The sequence below is a fragment of the Copadichromis virginalis genome, linkage group LG7, assembly GCF_057382275.1.
Source record: "Copadichromis virginalis isolate Kocher_CV1m ecotype Utaka linkage group LG7, C_Virginalis_male_GT1.1, whole genome shotgun sequence".
Classification (NCBI taxonomy): domain Eukaryota; kingdom Metazoa; phylum Chordata; class Actinopteri; order Cichliformes; family Cichlidae; genus Copadichromis; species Copadichromis virginalis.
In genome coordinates this window covers 26,419,559-26,438,271 of record NC_140624.1, presented here as the reverse complement: position 1 = coordinate 26,438,271, position 18,713 = coordinate 26,419,559, and the positions used below count along the sequence as shown (strand labels likewise).

General features: G+C 39.1%; 1 protein-coding gene across 1 annotated transcript in view; it reads left to right on the top strand.

Moving 5' to 3' along the window:
• agbl1 (AGBL carboxypeptidase 1) overlaps positions 1-12,982 on the top strand; it is a 104,454-nt gene extending 91,472 nt beyond the window's left edge. The window contains exons 21-27 of the mRNA XM_085462731.1: positions 4,608-4,788; positions 6,469-6,598; positions 7,048-7,179; positions 7,343-7,405; positions 7,802-7,915; positions 11,539-11,693; positions 12,220-12,982. Coding sequence (XP_085318857.1) covers positions 4,608-4,788; positions 6,469-6,598; positions 7,048-7,179; positions 7,343-7,405; positions 7,802-7,915; positions 11,539-11,693; positions 12,220-12,505 — 1,061 coding nt within the window. The 3' untranslated portion in view covers positions 12,506-12,982. The remainder of the gene's footprint in view (positions 1-4,607; positions 4,789-6,468; positions 6,599-7,047; positions 7,180-7,342; positions 7,406-7,801; positions 7,916-11,538; positions 11,694-12,219) is intronic.
• Positions 12,983-18,713: the final 5,731 nt, after the last annotated feature.

The following is an 18,713-nucleotide window of genomic DNA, read 5'->3' as shown; positions in this document are numbered from 1 at the left end:
GGTGAACACATGAAATTGTCAACCTCACTCACTAACCCTATATGCGTGGAGAAATGTTTACATTTTTTCACATATAATTATCACTGGAAAATATTGTTATTTTCAGTTGTTAGACTCAGACTCTAAGATGCATATGTATACTGTCATGTTTCTCTACATGAGAACATATTGGAGCAGCTTTGGGCCCTCTGTGCAGAGTTTGAACATTCTCCCTGTATCTGTCTGGGTTCTCTCCACGTACTCCGCCTTCCTCCCAAAAACATGCAGTTAGTGGATTAATTGGTGACTCTAAATTGCCCATAGATGTGCAGAGTAGGCATTCTAACTTTTTACAGCAGAGAGTCATTGCCTCAGACTTATAAGTGATAATTCTCATTACTACTGCTTCATACTTTGCTGCAAACTGCTCCAGTGGAGGTCACCTACCAATGAAGCCAGAAGAATCACCAAATGTCTTCTTCAAATAAATTTTATTTTATTAGCGCCAAACCACAACAGTCACTTCAAGGCACTTTATCTAGTAAAGATCCTAGAATAGTACAGAGAAAGCACAAACAGTCAGACTAACTCCTATGAAAAAGCACTATGGCAACAGTGTGAAAGGAAAAATCTGTTTAAACAGTGAGAAACCTCCAGCAGAACCAGGCTCAGGAAGGGGCAGTCATCTGTCACGACCAGTTGGGAGTGAAGGGAGATGGACAGGACAAATAAAAGAAAGAAAAAGCACTGTAAAAGAGAGCCAGAGATTAATTAATCATTAAATGCAGAGTTATGTATGAAGACATGGGGAGTAAAAAGAGGTGAGTAAAGAAGAAACACTCTTACTGCAGTGTAACTAAGGGAGAATTCACACTCACCTGATCTAGACTGAACTGTAACCAAAGGAAAGTTTTAAGCCTAGTCTTGAAAGTAGAGAGGGTGTCTGAATCTAAACTGGGAGCTGATTACATAAAAAGGGGGCCCGAAACCTCAAGGCTCTGCCTCCCATTCTGCTTTGAAAGACCTTAGAAATCACATATTCCTAGGGTATTGTATCATCCAGGTCTTTATGTCTTTAAGACATTTCTGCAGTTTAATTGATGTGTCTCATCTGGCTTCATGAATAGACAAAGCTACACTACTAGCCAAAAGTTTGGACACACATTCTCAATTAATGTTTTTTCTTTATTTTACTACTTTCTACATTGTAGATACAAACTGAAGGCATCAAATATATGAAGCAAGATATATGGAATTATGTAGCAAACAAAAAAGGATAAATAGCTCTAAATATGATATGTTAGATTCCTCAAAGTATCCACCCTTTGCCTTGTTGACAGAGCTGCACACCCTTCTCTTCTCTCAATGGGCTCCATGATGTAGTCACCTGAAATGGTTTTTAATTCACCAGGTGTGTCTTGTCAGGGTTCATTTGTGGAATTTTCTTGACTTCTTAATGGGGTTGGCTCCATCAGTTGTGCTGTGCAGAAGTCAGGTTGGTACACAGCTGACAGCCCTATTTGACAACTGCTAGAATTCATATTATGGCATGAACCAGTCAGCTAAGTAAAGAGAAACAACAGTCCATCATTACTTTAAGAACTGACGGTCAGTCAGTCTGGAAAACTGCTAAGAAACTGCTACTATGGAAAAGAAACAAGCAGAAGAGATTTGTTTGGGCCAAGAAACACAAGAAATGGGCATCAGACCAGTGGGAATTTGTGCTTTGGTCTGATGAGTCCACATTTGAGATCTTTTGGTTCCATTGGCAGTGTGATGCAAAAAAAGTGAACAGATGGTCTCTACATTCATGGTTCCCCACTGTGAATCATGGAAGAGGAGGATGTGTGATGGTGTGGCAGAACCACAGCATCCTGCAGCGACTCAGGACAGTGACCCCAACACGCACCTCCAGGCTGTGTAAGAGCCTTTTGAAGAAGAAGGAGAGTGATGGAGTGCTGCACCAGATCGCCTGGCTTCCACAGACCTAAACACAATTGTGATGGTTCAGCACAGTACTTCTAATTCCCCTGGCTTCTGACCTTCTTTTCACTCTAAAAGCAAACATTGCATCTGTAGTGCCATAATGCTCCTCACTAATTGTCACCTCTTTTTAGCTTAGCTTCAACAAGTCTTTGCCATATCTTTATGGCATAGCTCATTTTTTGTAGTCAATGCAGCTCACATCATCGTTGTTCTAGCATTCTTGGTGGTGCACAGGTTGGTCAGTCTGGTGTTGCAGTCTCAGACGACTGCTCTATCTGCTGGTAGCTGGTGTTTTGCCCCTATGGTATTCCTGCCGATTCCTTGGCACATACGACCCATATCCACAATGAGTGACAGGTTAACTTAAGAAAGCACCAGCAATAAGAAAAATGCTGCAAAAGCACACAAAACACAACGGAAATAGGAAAATTGAAAACGGAAATAGGAAAGAAAAGATGTGAGGTAAGAAAAGATGAGAGGTAAGTGTGTTAGCCTAACTATTAGCCTAAAAAATCCGTCATCAGTATTATATGAATCATGAGATTAAAACACACTTACCGAGCATGTTTTGGTTCCTGCAACTGGTCCGTAGGGTTATTGTCTCCCCAGTCACTTCCCTTGTGCTTTTGGAAATCTGCTTTTTCCTATTTCCATTTTCGTTTTTCCTATTTCTGTTGTGTTTTGTGTGCTTTTGCAGCATTTTTCTTATTGCTGGTGTTTTCTTAAGTTGCAGTCAGTTTGGCCTCTCAGGGCCACCGTATAAATTGGATGAAAACACTATACAGCTCTCCAAATGTGTCTGTCAGGACAAATGATCTTAAGATGATCTAAGATAAGCCTATATGCTGATGATACATTACTTTCCTTGGGAACACAAACCTCTCTTCTGAAGACAATCAGACTCACTGCTAAAATCCCATTCATATCAGACTACTCTGCAAACTGGAGTAAATTGACATTTCTGCCCCTAAATTGTAAATTTCAGAACACCTCCACCACTACACTACAGTTGGGTAACATTAATTATCTTCATGAATAAAAAAAACTGTTTGTATTACTCAATGTAGAAATGTACTTCTAGATCACATTAGTTTGTAGAAAATGCATGCCTCTTTAAAAATTTAATTGGATGAATTTATTTCTCTCTGATCTCTCTGATTAATTCCAGTGCTTAGTTGGCGTTGGTCGACTGTAGTCACATCTCCCTGTGTGTCTTGCACGTGGCTGGTGGTGGACACGGGGTCAGTGGAAGTCTAACAGTCTCCTGCGGGGGTCGGTTGGTGTTTTGGGGCATTGGTGTGTCTGCCTTGATTGCTGGTGAAGGTGGGTGGCTGGGGTGGGTGCAGGTGCTGTCTTGCAGTCTTGAGATGTGGAGCAGGTCCAGGTCTGGGGACTGGGGCCCTAGTTCCCAGGAATGCCCATTCTGGTTGGTTCCTGGTTGTTCCACCACATGGGGTGGGTTGGCCCACGTCTAGATGTCCAGTCCAGGTGGACTAGCCTTTGTGGTGGTGATGATGGGTGCTGGCTTATGGTGCGGCATTGCCCTGGGTTGCAGTTGACACAGGTCTGCTCTTCATCACCCTGTAGCATGATGTAGCATAGGCCACAGTTGGTAGGGCCATTGATGTGGCTTTGCTGGGTGTGCTGTGCTGCCATCCGCTGTCTCATGTCACATATCCTCCCTCAATTTTAATAACATCTGTGAGCTGTCAGCTTTCAGCCCTGATGGTGTGTCCGTGCCGTCGGGTGAGAAAGCTGACACCTCACTGATCCTGATGCGGCGGGTCAGCGCTTTGTGTTTATGTCTTTGTGCAGAATCCGTGTACCTGCTCTCATTTACTGTTTTAGCTGTTTGGTGGTTGTCGAAATTTTGTGAGGTTTAACCTGAGATTCTGGTATTTCGGGCAAAACACATTTATATTTAAAAAGCGATTCAGGATTTTAATGAATCGATATCGCGTAATTCAAGCTAGAATAGATTTTAATCGGAAAATCAATAATCAAAACCCACCCCTACCACTACTCCATTTCTCTTCCTGTCTTCCAACCAACAGTTGGACTCCACCTTCACTCCATCATATCAGCCACCTTTCTCACTTTACCAGTTATAGCCCGTACTCTCACCTCCAGACTCCAGCACCAGTTGTACTGTTTAGTTCACAGATCTGTTTGCTTGCTCTTTGTAGATCTTTCACATTAAAGTCACAGACACTCAGCTTGTTAACTGTATGTTAATTACGACTGTTCCACAGCCGTTGTAATCGGCTTCTGGGTCTCACCATCTTTGACTAAAGCTAAAGATTTTGTTAAACTAAAAATCTGATCTGGATAACTATGTTATCCTGATAGACATTATTAGTTGGTTTTAGATGTGAGCCATTAACATGCCTTGTTACATAGCATTTTTCTAATCTGCTTTAATACGTTGTACTTTATAAAAATGCTTGAAACGAGACCCAGTAAGTGGTTACAGAAAGAGGGTGATAGATTGCCAGAAGCAGAAAGAACAAGACAATGCTAGTGGCCAGACCTCATACAGGCTACACCCAGGGGAAGATGCTTGATGTCTAGAAACTAACTTCCTTGTTCAATATGTTATATCATTAGGCAAACTGATGATTGTGTAATAATAATTTTCCTAGGTAATCGCCCCTATATTGTACTGACCAGCCGTGTGCATCCTGGTGAGTCCAATGCCAGCTGGGTGATGAAGGGCACTTTGGAGTTTCTGTGCAGCAATGACCTGGTGGCCCAGAGTCTCAGGGAGGCCTTCGTCTTTAAGATCATCCCCATGCTCAACCCAGATGGAGTCATCAATGGCACGTGAGTGAGGAGCAGGAACATTGTTGGAATGGTTAAAAAAATGATATAATATACACTTTTACTTTACTTGAAACATGTAAGGAAACAATGCCCTTGGCTGCACTTACACTAGGCTTCTTAATAATGAAATGCTGCAGGTAGCATATGCTAATGTAACTACAATACAATATTACAATAACATTCACTGTTGATATAATTTTTGTCATTTTTGTGCTTTATGAGTTACTGACAGTTTGAACATTCTCATAATTTTACCTCTGAAATCCACTGTGGTGGTGTACAAACAGTTCTGATGCAATTGGAAAGCACACACTTTCAGCTTTAATTGAAAGGATTTAAGAAAAATATGGCATTAACTGTTCAAGAAATATATCAAGTTCTATACAAAAACTTTAATTTTCAGAGACGCAAAACACATTTCAAAATGAGGACCAAAGAAATGAAGCAAGGAGTGAAGGAGGTAAAAAAAAAAATAAATCTATCAGAAATAATAACGTCTTTACTTAACCTTTACTTAACCAAATCACAGTCAGGCTACGAAGTCTGCAATCAAGGGATGCATTTATGAAAGTAAATACGAAAAAAACAAAACAAAACAGAACCCCAGATGAACTTGTGCCAGAAAGTAAGGAGGAGGAGAGAAACAGTTAATAATCTAAAACATCACATCATCTGTCAAACATGGTGGAAGCAATGTTATGGGATGGGTATGTATGGCCGCCAGTCAGCCTCGGCACTGGTGTTCATTGACTGCTGATAGAAGCAGCAGGATGAAGAGTCTACGGGACTGCACTCTGCTCACATTCAGACGAATGCTGCAACACTGATGGGACAAAGCTTCACAGTGCAGATGAATAATGATCCAAAGCAAACTGCAAAGTAACCCAACAGTTTCCTGAGTTTCCCAAGAAGCCTGGCAGAGCGTCTTGATCATACAGATATATGGTTTTGCTGAACCAGAAAGACTGTCATTAGAACATTTTGTCACGGTTCAGTGAAAAAAATACTTGAAACGAGACCCAGCAAGTGGTTACAGGAAGAGGGTGATAGATTGTCTGAAGCAGTCAGAACAAGAAAATACTACTGACGGAACCTCATACCACAGGCTATACCCAAGGGAAGATACGCCAAGTCTGTATGGTTTACTAAAGATACATAAACAGGGTGTACCTTTAAGACTAATTGTCTTAAAGGTACACCCTTTAAGTTTCAGACTTATTTCTGAATTCCAAAAAGACTTTTCCAGATATTGCAAACGCTTGATTGCAGTTGTTGCTTCCAAGGGCGGCCCAACCAGCTATTACGTTTAGGGGCAATCACTTTTTACATGGGGCCATGAAGATATCTCCCCCCCCTATCATAAACATCTTCATTTAGAAACTTCATTTTGTGTTTACTTGTGTTATCTTTGTCTAATATTTAAATGAGTTAAAAATAGGAAATCAGGAAAGGGGCAAACACTTTTTCAAACAACTCTAGATAAACTCAATTATAGCACTTCATAACATCCATGTCTCTCTGTCCCACCTCTCAACAACAAACAGTACTTTGCTACTGAAGGACACTATTATTCAGCCAAACAACAAGTAACGTTACAGTATTTGGTATACATCACAGATTTACCCCTCACAAATGAATTACAGTGCAAGTATTTGTTTTTGTTGTTGTCTGTCTCCTCAGAAATCGCTGTGACCTGAACAGCAAAGATCTGAATCGTCAGTGGAGTAAACCAGACCCTCTTCTGAGTCCAACCATCTACCACACCAAAGGCTTTCTCTACTACCTCAACATTATAGGACGGACTCCAGTGGTGAGATACACATGCTGTTATGTAATGTTTTCTTTTTGAAATGTTAAGCTCTTTGGTTTTGCTAAATATCTGTCCTGCATGTTTGACACACTTTCACACATTAGTTAATCTACATACACTAGATCCAAAAATTATTCACAGCTTTATTAAAAATTCTAATCAAAAATGCGTTGTAAAATGTACCATACAAAAAAAAGATGTGCGTAAGTATTCGCAGCCTTTCAGTTCTTGTCTTGGAAATTCTGAATTTGTCGTTTAAGTATTAGGCTGTAATATCTAAACAGTGAACACTTCAGTTGAACCTGTTAAATTAAAATGACAAGTCTGCACTTTAATCACACATTAATTGTTTGATTTAAAATGCACTGTTTGGTTTCATAGGCAAAATCACAAATCAAAATATTTTATTGTCCAAATGCACAAGCTCTTTCTTTCTTCATATTTACTAGGTTTTCTGTGACTACCATGGCCACTCTCGAAAAAAGAATGTGTTCCTGTATGGCTGCAGCATTAAGGAGACTCTCTGGCAGTCTGGCTCTGCAGTTGACACTGTAGGATTGAAAGAGGATCCTGGATATAGGGTAAGAAAAGCACACACACAAAGCCAAGCAGGCCATAGGGGTTTCTGTTTTTGTTCTACTCGTTCACCAGCAGCAGTATTTCAAATTCTGAAACCAGATAAAATGTTTTGTTCCTCTCCATCTCTCTCTCTCGCTGTCTTTATCATTCTCATCGCCTTTCTAGACCATTCCAAAGACCTTGGATCGTATCGCACCGACCTTTTCTTTCAACAGCTGCAACTTTTTGGTAAAAGTTACAATACTAATAATAATTCTCATTTTGAAAATCACTGCATATAATAAATCCACAGCGTAGTTGTCAGTACAACTAAATACAACTACTAATTAATTCATATTGTTATCCTTCTCAGTATTGTAAGCAAAGTTGTACTTGTTGTCACTGTTAACTTCTTTATTATTAACACTGTCAGTTGTATAAAATAAATATCTCTGCCTGGAACAGCAGGTTAAATAAAGCATTATCTCAGCCATCTTCATGTATCATACCTCATCAACACCACTATCACTGTTATTGTCAGTAGTGTTTATATTTGTTAATGTGTGAATAGTTACATTCATTATTTTTCTTATTATATGGGCCATATTCTCTTACCTACCCTTAATTCTGATTTTAACCTGTCAGGTAGAGAAGTCTCGCTCTGCTACAGCCAGAGTGGTTGTCTGGAGGGAAATGGGAGTTCTGAGAAGTTATACTTTGGAGAATACTTACAATGGCTGCAACCAGGGAATATACAAGGTGTGTGTATGAGAGAGAAATTGGGTGAATTAGGGTACTCTAATAGAATTACTTAATGCTACTGTGCACTTTGTAACTTTTTACCATTCATTTTGTGCCATGTGTACAGGGAGTAACTATGACCAGTTTAAAGCAGTTTTATACCTGTAGCTCTGTAGAGCTCCAGAGTGGCAGGGTTGGTGTTGATAAGGAGATCCTGACCATGCTGTGCCAATAATACCTCAGTGGGTAAAGTGTTTCGCTGTCAGCCTGCACAGAATACTTTGTGTCTCTGCTCAACTTGCCTGATTTATTAGACCAGACATGGTCAGAACTGCCAGCCCCTCTTTTTTTATTGTCACACCACCAAACACCATCTTCTCTACATGACACATGTTGAACAAGGGTGGTTAGCAGAAGGAAAATCTGTTGCAATGCTGAATCACTGAATCTCATCTACTTGCTAATGCTATGTGTATTTCTCTATAAAGCCCAGGTCGTAACAGATCTCAGAGCAGCCAAAGATAACCCGTGGCACTTTCCTTCGCACACTGCTTTCCTCTCAGTTTACCAACACAGACCAGGGGTTTATTCACAATGCGTCTGTGCAAACCACTAGAAACAAGCTGCTGATCTCTCAGCTTGCCCAGCTCCAGTAATTGTTAAGGGGTAATGGACACACCCTCAGAGAGAGAGAGAGAACTAGACTTTGTTATGAGATTGAAATATGTTTTCAGGGACAATAGCTGACTGCGGCCGCAAGATAGCAAAAATGTAAAGGCTGGATGCACATATTAATTGACAGGTCTTTATGGGAGCACTGTCATTGGTTCACACTTGTATGCAACTTTGTTTTGTTCTTGATGTTTTTGTTTTTTGGAGCACAAGTTCCTTTTGAGCTGGACCACTTAGCCTATGCACTTATAAATCTAAATCAAAACAGAATGTAATGATATGCAAATTTCATAAATATGGTCATTTCCCAAAGATTGAGATGTTTAGCACCGGGTAGCATGATGTCTTCTTTTAACAACAGGCCATAAAAGTCTATAAACTGAGGTGAGCAGCTGCTGGACTTTTGGATGCCTCATTCTTGTCTGAGAGATGATTTTTTATTTTTATTATACAGGGAGTGCAGAATTATTAGGCAAATGAGTATTTTGTCCACATCATCCTCTTCATGCATGTTGTCTTACTCCAAGCTGTATAGGCTCGAAAGCCTACTACCAATTAAGCATATTAGCTGATGTGCATCTCTGTAATGAGAAGGGGTGTGGTCTAATGACATCAACACCCTATATCAGGTGTGCATAATTATTAGGCAACGTCCTTTCCTTTGGCAAAATGGGTCAAAAGAAGGACTTGACAGGCTCAGAAAAGTCAAAAATAGTGAGATATCTTGCAGAGGGATGCAGCAGTTTCAAAATTGCAAAGCTTCTGAAGCGTGATCATCCAACAATCAAGCGTTTCATTCAAAATAGTCAACAGGGTCGCAAGAAGCGTGTGGAAAAACCAAGGCGCAAAATAACTGCCCATGAACTGAGAAAAGTCAAGCGTGCAGCTGCCAAGATGCCACTTGCCACCAGTTTGGCCATATTTCAGAGCTGCAACATCACTGGAGTGCCCAAAAGCACAAGGTGTGCAATACTCAGAGACATGGCCAAGGTAAGAAAGGCTGAAAGACGACCACCACTGAACAAGACACACAAGCTGAAACGTCAAGACTGGGCCAAGAAATATCTCAAGACTGATTTTTCTAAGGTTTTATGGACTGATGAAATGAGAGTGAGTCTTGATGGGCCAGATGGATGGGCCCGTGGCTGGATTGGTAAAGGGCAGAGAGCTCCAGTCCGACTCAGATGCCAGCAAGGTGGAGGTGGTGTACTGGTTTGGGCTGGTATCATCAAAGATGAGCTTGTGGGGCCTTTTCGGGTTGAGGATGGAGTCAAGCTCAACTCCCAGTCCTACTGCCAGTTTCTGGAAGACACCTTCTTCAAGCAGTGGTACAGGAAGAAGTCTGCATCCTTCAAGAAAAACATGATCTTCATGCAGGACAATGCTCCATCACACGCGTCCAAGTACTCCACAACGTGGCTGGCAAGAAAGGGTATAAAAGAAGAAAAACTAATGACATGGCCTCCTTGTTCACCTGATCTGAACCCCATTGAGAACCTGTGGTCCATCATCAAATGTGAGATTTACAAGGAGGGAAAACAGTACACCTCTCTGAACAGTGTCTGGGAGGCTGTGGTTGCTGCTGCACGCAATGTTGATGGTGAACAGATCAAAACACTGACAGAATCCATGGATGGCAGGCTTTTGAGTGTCCTTGCAAAGAAAGGTGGCTATATTGGTCGCTGATTTGTTTTTGTTTTGTTTTTGAATGTCAGAAATGTATATTTGTGAATGTGGAGATGTTATATTGGTTTCACTGGTAAAAATAAATAATTGAAATGGGTATATATTTGTTTTTTGTTAAGTTGCCTAATAATTATGCACAGTAATAGTCACCTGCACACAGATATCCCCCTAAAACAGCTAAAACTAAAAACAAACTAAAAACTACTTCCAAAAACATTCAGCTTTGATATTAATGAGTTTTTTGGGTTCATTGAGAACATGGTTGTTGTTCAATAATAAAATTATTCCTCAAAAATACAACTTGCCTAATAATTCTGCACTCCCTGTATGATGCTTCAAATGTTTTCAAATGGATAAAGCCAGTCTGGACTGCAGGCAGGCTAGTCCAGGTCATCTGCTGTTAGTGAGCAATGCTGTTGTCACAGTATGAGGTTTAGCATTGTCTTGCTGAGTCATGCAAGGACTTCCCCGAAAAAGCATCTGTTGCTAATCTTCTGGAGCCTTTCCAGATATGCAAGTTGTACAATTCTCTTCAACTATTTGGTGATTAGACTCAAATGACCCATCATAGCAGAACAGAATCCCACCAGTGATGGGACAGCACCCACCCCACACATCCACAGAAGAGCACTGAGATATAAAAATGTGCATAGACGAAGCTGATTTTCTTGGAAAAGGTGGGCAAAACATGACTGGGCTAGAGCAGTGATGTAAGAATTGAGTTTGGCAGCATGATAAAACGAATGTAAAGTAAAGAATAGCTAGTAGCTGCAAACCCAGGATAGCAGGGAGATGAGTGATTACAGATCTTCCTTATTGAACTTTTGCATAAGCTTTGCTTCAGAGAATCTTTTCCTGACTAAGATGCTCTTTTCATGCCCTATTATGTTACTGACATCTTGTCAGTTGTTCCAATTTGATGTAAACTGTTCCTTCTGCTGTGCCTCAGAAGGGCACTTTTGAGTCATGTTGGTCCATCAAATTAAAAAAAAAGATTAGTATTTTTAATTAAATAGTAAAATGTCTCAGTTTAAGCATTTACGATATTCTCTATGCTCTATTGTGAATAAAATATGCTTTTATGAGATTTGCAGATCTCTTTTTGTTTTCATTTGACACAGCATCGTAGCTTTTATTTGGATTGGGTTTGTAAAAAATCCAGTAGCGTGTTCCTAACAAATGTCTCTCATTGGGCAGTGTGCACAAATTTTCAGGATGTATAATATACTTAACTTGGCTCAGGAGGGGAGCATGTCTGTGTGTGTGCCTGTGTGTTGTTACAGGGGCTGCAGACAGGAACCCAGGAGCACCAGGAAATGGGGATGAAGTTCTGCCACAGTCTGTTGTCTGTAACCAAAGACACAAGGATTCTATACAGCAGGAAACTCATCAACCATATTGACCTGGACCACAACATGCTGGACCACAAGTCTCACAAGTAAGCTACCGTTCTAGGGCGGCTTATCATATGTGGGTTTTCCATGTGGCAGCAGGGAGGACAGTGCTTAAACCAGGGCAGTTCGAGTGGAATTCAGGTATTTATGGGAAGAGGTGATGAACTCTTTCCCAGTTAAATTTAACCTTCATTCTAATTTGTGTTGTACAGTTATTTCATTTTTAACTTTAATTTTTATATTTTATTTTATTCCTTCCTAGTTAAATTTACCCTTTTTAATTTTCATATTTATTTCCTATCTTATTCATAGCCTTTTCTTTTTTTCTTTAGGTCACGAGCAGTTGTCTAAGCATTTCACTGCATATCGTACTGTGTATGACTGTGTACGTGACAAATAAAAATTTGAATTTTGAATTTGAATTTGAACAGCTGCTGATGCAAAACACACCTGATGCCACTGCTGCAAGCAAGCAAGCTGTGTGTTTACACAGTGTGTTTTACATAAAACTTAGTTTGTTGTTTTTGGTGAACAAGACTTAACATGGCAATTCTTTCTTCTTTCATGCAGCTGTTTTGAAGACGATGAGCCTCCGTGTGCTGAGGAGATCGAGTACTCTGGTGGCTGTCCCACACTTAAAGGCAGTGATTTGGATTCAGACATTGACAGCAACATGGCCCATGTTGATGATGATGACAAAGAGCACAGTACTCAAAAACATCAGCAAGACAGCATCAGTCAGTCTCAGCAGTCAAGCATAAAGAACCACCTGTTTCCTCCACAAACCCGGCAGCCATCCGTTGATACACCTAGTGAGAGAAGAGACTTGCGTAATGGTTTGAGGATTTCAAAATGATAACTCACAAGTTTAAAGGTTTTTTTTTAATAATTTACTTTCTTAACGATAGTAAGAGAGCATCAGCTAATATGAGCTGTAGTCCTTTAAACACAGCAGACTGTTCTGGATGAAAATAATAATACTTGGGTTTGTAATTCAAAACCAGCTTAACTAGAATGTATTACTAAAGACTGAAAATACCAGGCATGTGATCAATACTTCATAACAGACTTTAACATAAACATGTATAGCCAAGTACAGCCATGACTTAAAGACTGGCTGTTTTACTTAGACCTAAATTTTCAGGAAAGGAATCTCATAACTCCACCAGTTATGAGATGAAATGACAATAGTTTCAATGAATGATGGATTAAAACCAGTTCTTATTGAATATTTATGTATGTAAAAGGTCATCAGCATAGTCTTAATGATACTGATAACATCACCAGTGAACAAAAATGCATGCTATAACGAATGAAAAATGCAACTATAACAGTGATCTGCATTTTGTCTGTCTTTGTCATTGGGTGAAAATAATTTCGTGTTAGCCTTTTTAGTTAATATCTACAACATCAGTTTAGTGTTCCAGCATCTTATTGTGACTGGCTTTTTTCTGTCTGTACTACTGCAGGCACTACTTTGATTATTAGTAGGTAATTAGCAAACTGAAACAAACTTGATTGTTGCTGTGTAAAACTTTTAAATCAACTTAGTTGTATTAATTACATGAAATACTGGGGACTGGTACTTATCTTTCCTCTTCTGTATCTTTGCAGAAAGAACAAAAACAAAAACAGGTGAATAGGTTTAACCTGCTTGGAGGAAAGAATTCGGCATGTTTCCCAAAATGTTCTCACCAAAATGTCAAGTTCAAATGTTATGCTGTATGTTATAGACTTAAAATGTGTAAACTGTAAGGCAAGGGGTGGTATTTGGCTTCTGAGTAAATATCAGCGATTTACTTTACAATTAATATCCTGCCAAGAACACATCCTGTACACAACTCCATGTTTTATCTTTTCAAGTTTCATTACAAACAAATCTCATAAAAGGTCAAAGAAACTCTGATGACTGATGGTGCATTTATTCAGAAGAACATTAATATTGACTGTAATATCATCACAGAACTGCAACTACGCTGCCTTTACAGCAGTTGTAGTTTGTTTTGTAATCCACAAAGGCACAATGCTGCTCTCAAGCGTCATGTATGAAATTATAAATGTTAACATTTTCCAGAAAGAATTTTTTTCCCAACATTTTTTGCTTAAACAAGCCTATGCTGATGGAATCTAAAATTTCTGAAAGTACATGAGTTTTTTTTTTACCCAGTAGGTTAGCCTTTTAGCCTAAATTTGTGCAAGTGTACGATAAATGATATAGTTTATACATTTATACAGTTTGGGGATTCCATGGATGGAGGATCCGAACACAGAGCACACAGGGAACACAATAAAGCCCCAAATCCAAATCTTAAATCCAAAAGTAGACATCCAAGTAAAAGCAAACAAGCAAATAAATTCAGCAAAGCTAGGGAAAGGCAAAATCTAAAAATACTCCAAAGATTATAGATGAGAAGCTTGGAAGTCAGAACAAGGTAAAATAGAAAGAACATACAAGGTCTCTTTGTTTACATTGTACTGTATATACTGCACATGTTGTACTGCTGTGAGTACTCCTGCTATTTTTAACTCTTTTAACTCCATTTTGACTGCCTCCAGTCATTTTGCACCTTTAAATCACACTGGATCTTTTCCACTTTGAAGAAACAATTTGAACTTTAGAATTTTATTGTGAAAAGAGGATCACCCGCAGGAAGTCAAATCAGTTGATATCCATCCATTTGAGCTCAAGTTTGAAATTGCTGATGCAAAATACAAGTGGTCAAAACTGCGCTTGCAGGAGATGAATAAGCAGCAATGCCAGAAGTGGTCAAAAAGTTTACAGGGAGATTTTTAATTTAATTATTGGTTATGGGCAAAGTTAGGTGGGAGAAGTAGAAGAAGCTTTTATCACACCTAAATCCCATTCCTCCTCCCAGCTGTGAATTCTTTTTCTGCCATGAGACAGGGCATCTCATTGCCCACTGTCCCTATCTCCAGTGCAAAGAGCAAAAGTTGCCAACTTTTTTTTCAAAAGGTTCTGTATTTTTGATGGGCAAAGAGGAAGCTTGTGTTCTGATTATGGTTTTGCATGATATTGGAGCCATCAGCCCGACTCTTCTGGATAGGGGAGAAGATGTTGAGCTAATAGTAATGTGGGCGGATGTCTCTCCACTCTGCAGTGGTTGGTTGCATCAGTGGAGGTGATGAGCCAGAGTAGTGGGCTGTGGTAGACTCCTTTGTCATGTGGTGCTGAAGACGTTTTTTTGTTTTTGAAGCCCTTCAGTCTCAGATGCCGTCTGACGGTTATGGGACTGCAGTCAGCACCAGTAACGGCCTTAATTTGGGTTGAGGATCGTCCAGTGTCTTGACAGACGGCCAATTGGATCCTCCGGCTCAGTGCTGATGAATTTTTCTGGGGTCTTCCACTTGACGTTTTTGTTCCATAACCCTCAGGAACATTTAAGAAATTCCAAATGACTGTCACACTGCGTCCCACCTCAGCAGCGATGGCGTGCTGCAAGCTTATGCAGTTCAACAACCCGACCACGTTCAAAAAGGGAACGTTTTTGTGCCTTTGCCATCAAAACGTCATGACAGTGTGACAGAAATTGACAATGTGGTTCTAAATTTTTGATCAGCTGTAAAACAGCCTGTTTCAGTTTAAGCATTATTTTCAATAAATTACATGCTCAAAAGACTGTTTTGTCTCACTCCCAAAATAGGATTTTTTGCCATTGATCGGGACTGTAGGATGTACTGATTTTTCTGACATGCTCTTACACATGTTCAAGACTCCGGCATAGTCAAGATACATCCCTGTTTGAATATATCCATCATATCTACATCCCAAGACCCTCAAAACGACTACCAGATGTGTGTTAGCACAAGTACAAACATCTGCTATTTCAATGTGACAGGCTGCAATTGTGCTATGTCCAAAGCATGTTCCTTGATTTGCAAAATACCATCAGAAATAAAGGGATTTTAATGCCCCCAAACTGGCTGGGACACTTGATTTTGTTGGACTAACAAACATTTTAGGAAGGTTTATGACTTTTGCATTGGAGATTTAAGAGAGTCCAAGAATTTTATTTGATTGTCTCTAATATAGTTAGGTATTCTGAGTTTTACCATAAATTGGTGACTCAACCATTTGGTAGAGACCTCTATCTAAAAAAAAAAGACGGGGTTGTTTGAACAAAAGAATAAAGATTATATTTACTGTGGCCCCAAATGAGGAAAAAATACAGTGAAAAAATGTTTTCATGTTTTTTTTCTTGCCGCTGCCTTTAAAGGCTCAAGGTCACTGAAATTTGATCTCGTTCAAGATTTTTAGTAGATACACATATGGTATGAATTTGAAAATCCTGTCACTTTGTTCTCGAACTATCACGTTCACGAGATTGTCAGAAAACTTGACCTCTGACCTTAAGGCTGAGCTGAAGGTTTTTATAAGCTTAAAATTCATATGAGTTCAATTCAATTTTATCTACCGGTATTTAGCGCCAAATCACAGTGGATTAATTTGCTGATTAATTTCCCAGGTAACAGACTGATTGAAAATAATGAGAAATTCTAATGTCTAAATCTAAAAGAGCAGAAGTGTGAGAGTACAACAACAGCATGAACAAAAAGGTCTGAGGAACCACTGGAGCATAAATAAAAAGCAAGTGAACTTGGTTATCTTTCACCTCACAATGTGAACATAGAAATTTATCTTGGTCCACTTTTAGATCCATTTTGAAGAGGACTGTATGTAAAAACAAGATTTCAGGCTGCAAACAAGGTTTACAGTGTGCAACTTAAATGACAAACCCATGGACCCTATTTCAGAAAGCAGATTTTGTGAAAATTTGTGTTATTATTGCCAACAATGTTCTAACAGTGATCAATCACTGTGACAAAAAAAGACACACAAACACTGAAAATACATTTACAGGCACAATGGAGGCATACAGATGAACATACACATGAGACTGTGGTTCAGGGAATCATCTTGCACCCACAGACATCAATAATGGTGGACAGACATTTTAATTATTAATGCTCTGAATTAAGTATCTTTCTATTGCTCTACACTATGTCTGTGTGTGTGTGCGCGCGCGCGCACAGGCAAGGACATGGAACTCTACAATGCAGCATGCATAGTATAATACACGTTTCTATCTATCTATACACACACACACACACACACACACACACACACACACACACACACACACACACACACTTCTACGCTTTTTGACAGAGAGAGAGAGATAAAGCACTAAGGTGAGCCTAACTGTAAAATAAGGGGCTATTTTTCGTACAAGGCAACAACTGTCTAACTGTGCATATTAAGTACATAACAGTAACAGATGGATAAACATGTCGTAAATTACAAACTAAGGAGAGGTAATGCCATATAAATGATGTCTTAAGCACTTGCTAATACCTTGTTAAAGCTTAATAGCGTGACATTATTATGTGCTACTGTGTGGCTTGACTGTGTGGCTACAATTACAGGAGGAGATGTGTTATCACAGAGCGTGATACGACTGTCTCTGAAACACAATAAACAATACACAGGGCTATAATAGGTCTCTTGATACAATAACAGTTAATTAGGCTGGTGAAGTGGGAGCTGTATTGATTGGCTCAGTTAATTGGTCATTTAACTCTGCAATCCCACAGGCCCATTCAACACAGCTAGTGTTACAGGTAGTGTGTGAGAGAGTGTTTGGGAGTGTGTCTGTGTTTGTAAGAGTAAGCCTATACAACAAATAGTCTCATGCCTTTAAGCTACTAATGTTCTGCCTCACTGCTCTTATTTTTGCACAGAGTTGTTGTTGATGTCTAAGTTATAATTATGAATACATGGACTGGACTGGCGAATACGATTTACTCTAACTTTGCATTAAGCACTTTTTACTGCAAGCTTTATTCATCCAAGCAACCTAAATCCAGCCTAAACTAAACCTGTTTTAACCCATTTAAAGCCTTATGGACAATGGTAATGATTTAAAGCTGTATACATAATTTATGCACTGAATATTTAGATCTCAAATCACAGCATGCATTACTTCCACCGTCCTTCCAAGTTTTCAGTAAGAGACAAGATTTTTGTTTGCCATAAAAAAATGTTTGTATCAAGAAAAAGAACTTCAACTTTAAAGCCTAAAGATCCTTTCAGTTCACAAACCAGCTTCTGACAAAGGTACAGTGCTCTGAAAAAGTATTTGGGCCTCTTTATTTTTTACATAACCTGAGTAAATACTGAATGCTTTTTAAAATAATTTTTCACAGTGCTGTAAACACGGAGCAGATAAACTGTTAACAAAGGCCATGTTTTAGTTACTTTGGGTTAATACTTCTTGGATTTTTGGATTTTGCCATTGATCAGTAAGATGGTAGAAGACAGGTCTCACTCTTGGAAAAATAAATGGATTTCTGTTAACTTGCTGAAATTTTTTAAATTATTTACACATAAATAACAAATAACTGGTATGTTCGCTGGCATTGGAAACTGTTTTTTTTAGGCTAAATTTTATTTTATTTCATTTCAGTCCTCTGAAGTCATCGTTTCTTAAATAATGGATTATTTTTTAAAAATATAGCTCAGCATGCAGAGCCAAAAAACTTAGTTGTCGCATGCATAAACAAAATAAAACATTGCAGTAATAAAGCTAAATTTAAACATTATCACAATAAATTAGCTGATCATTTGTCTTTTAAATCAGTTATTATATAATGTGTAAAATCAGAGGACTGTCCCACAACAGCTTCACTCACTGACACGTAAACATTATACGCTGTACTGCTATTCATATATTATTATTCAGTTAGAAAATACATCTAAAATGTGTGACTGCAGGGAAAACGTGTGAGGTGGAAAAAGCGAGTCAGAAGAACAAAAGAGAGTAAGGAAAGAGATATAGGAGGCTGCTCCTCAGAGGACCATCATCTACTATATCAGGTTTTTAACATATCAAAATATGAAACTGGAGCATGGGGAGTGAAATCTGTTCTATGCTTTCTGAGTAGTAAATTATTTATCAGTCTGAAAGCCCCTCTAACTACGGTAAGACCTATTGCCAAGGGGGGTTGTGAGTCATGTATATGTAATACTGCCTAATACCAGTGAC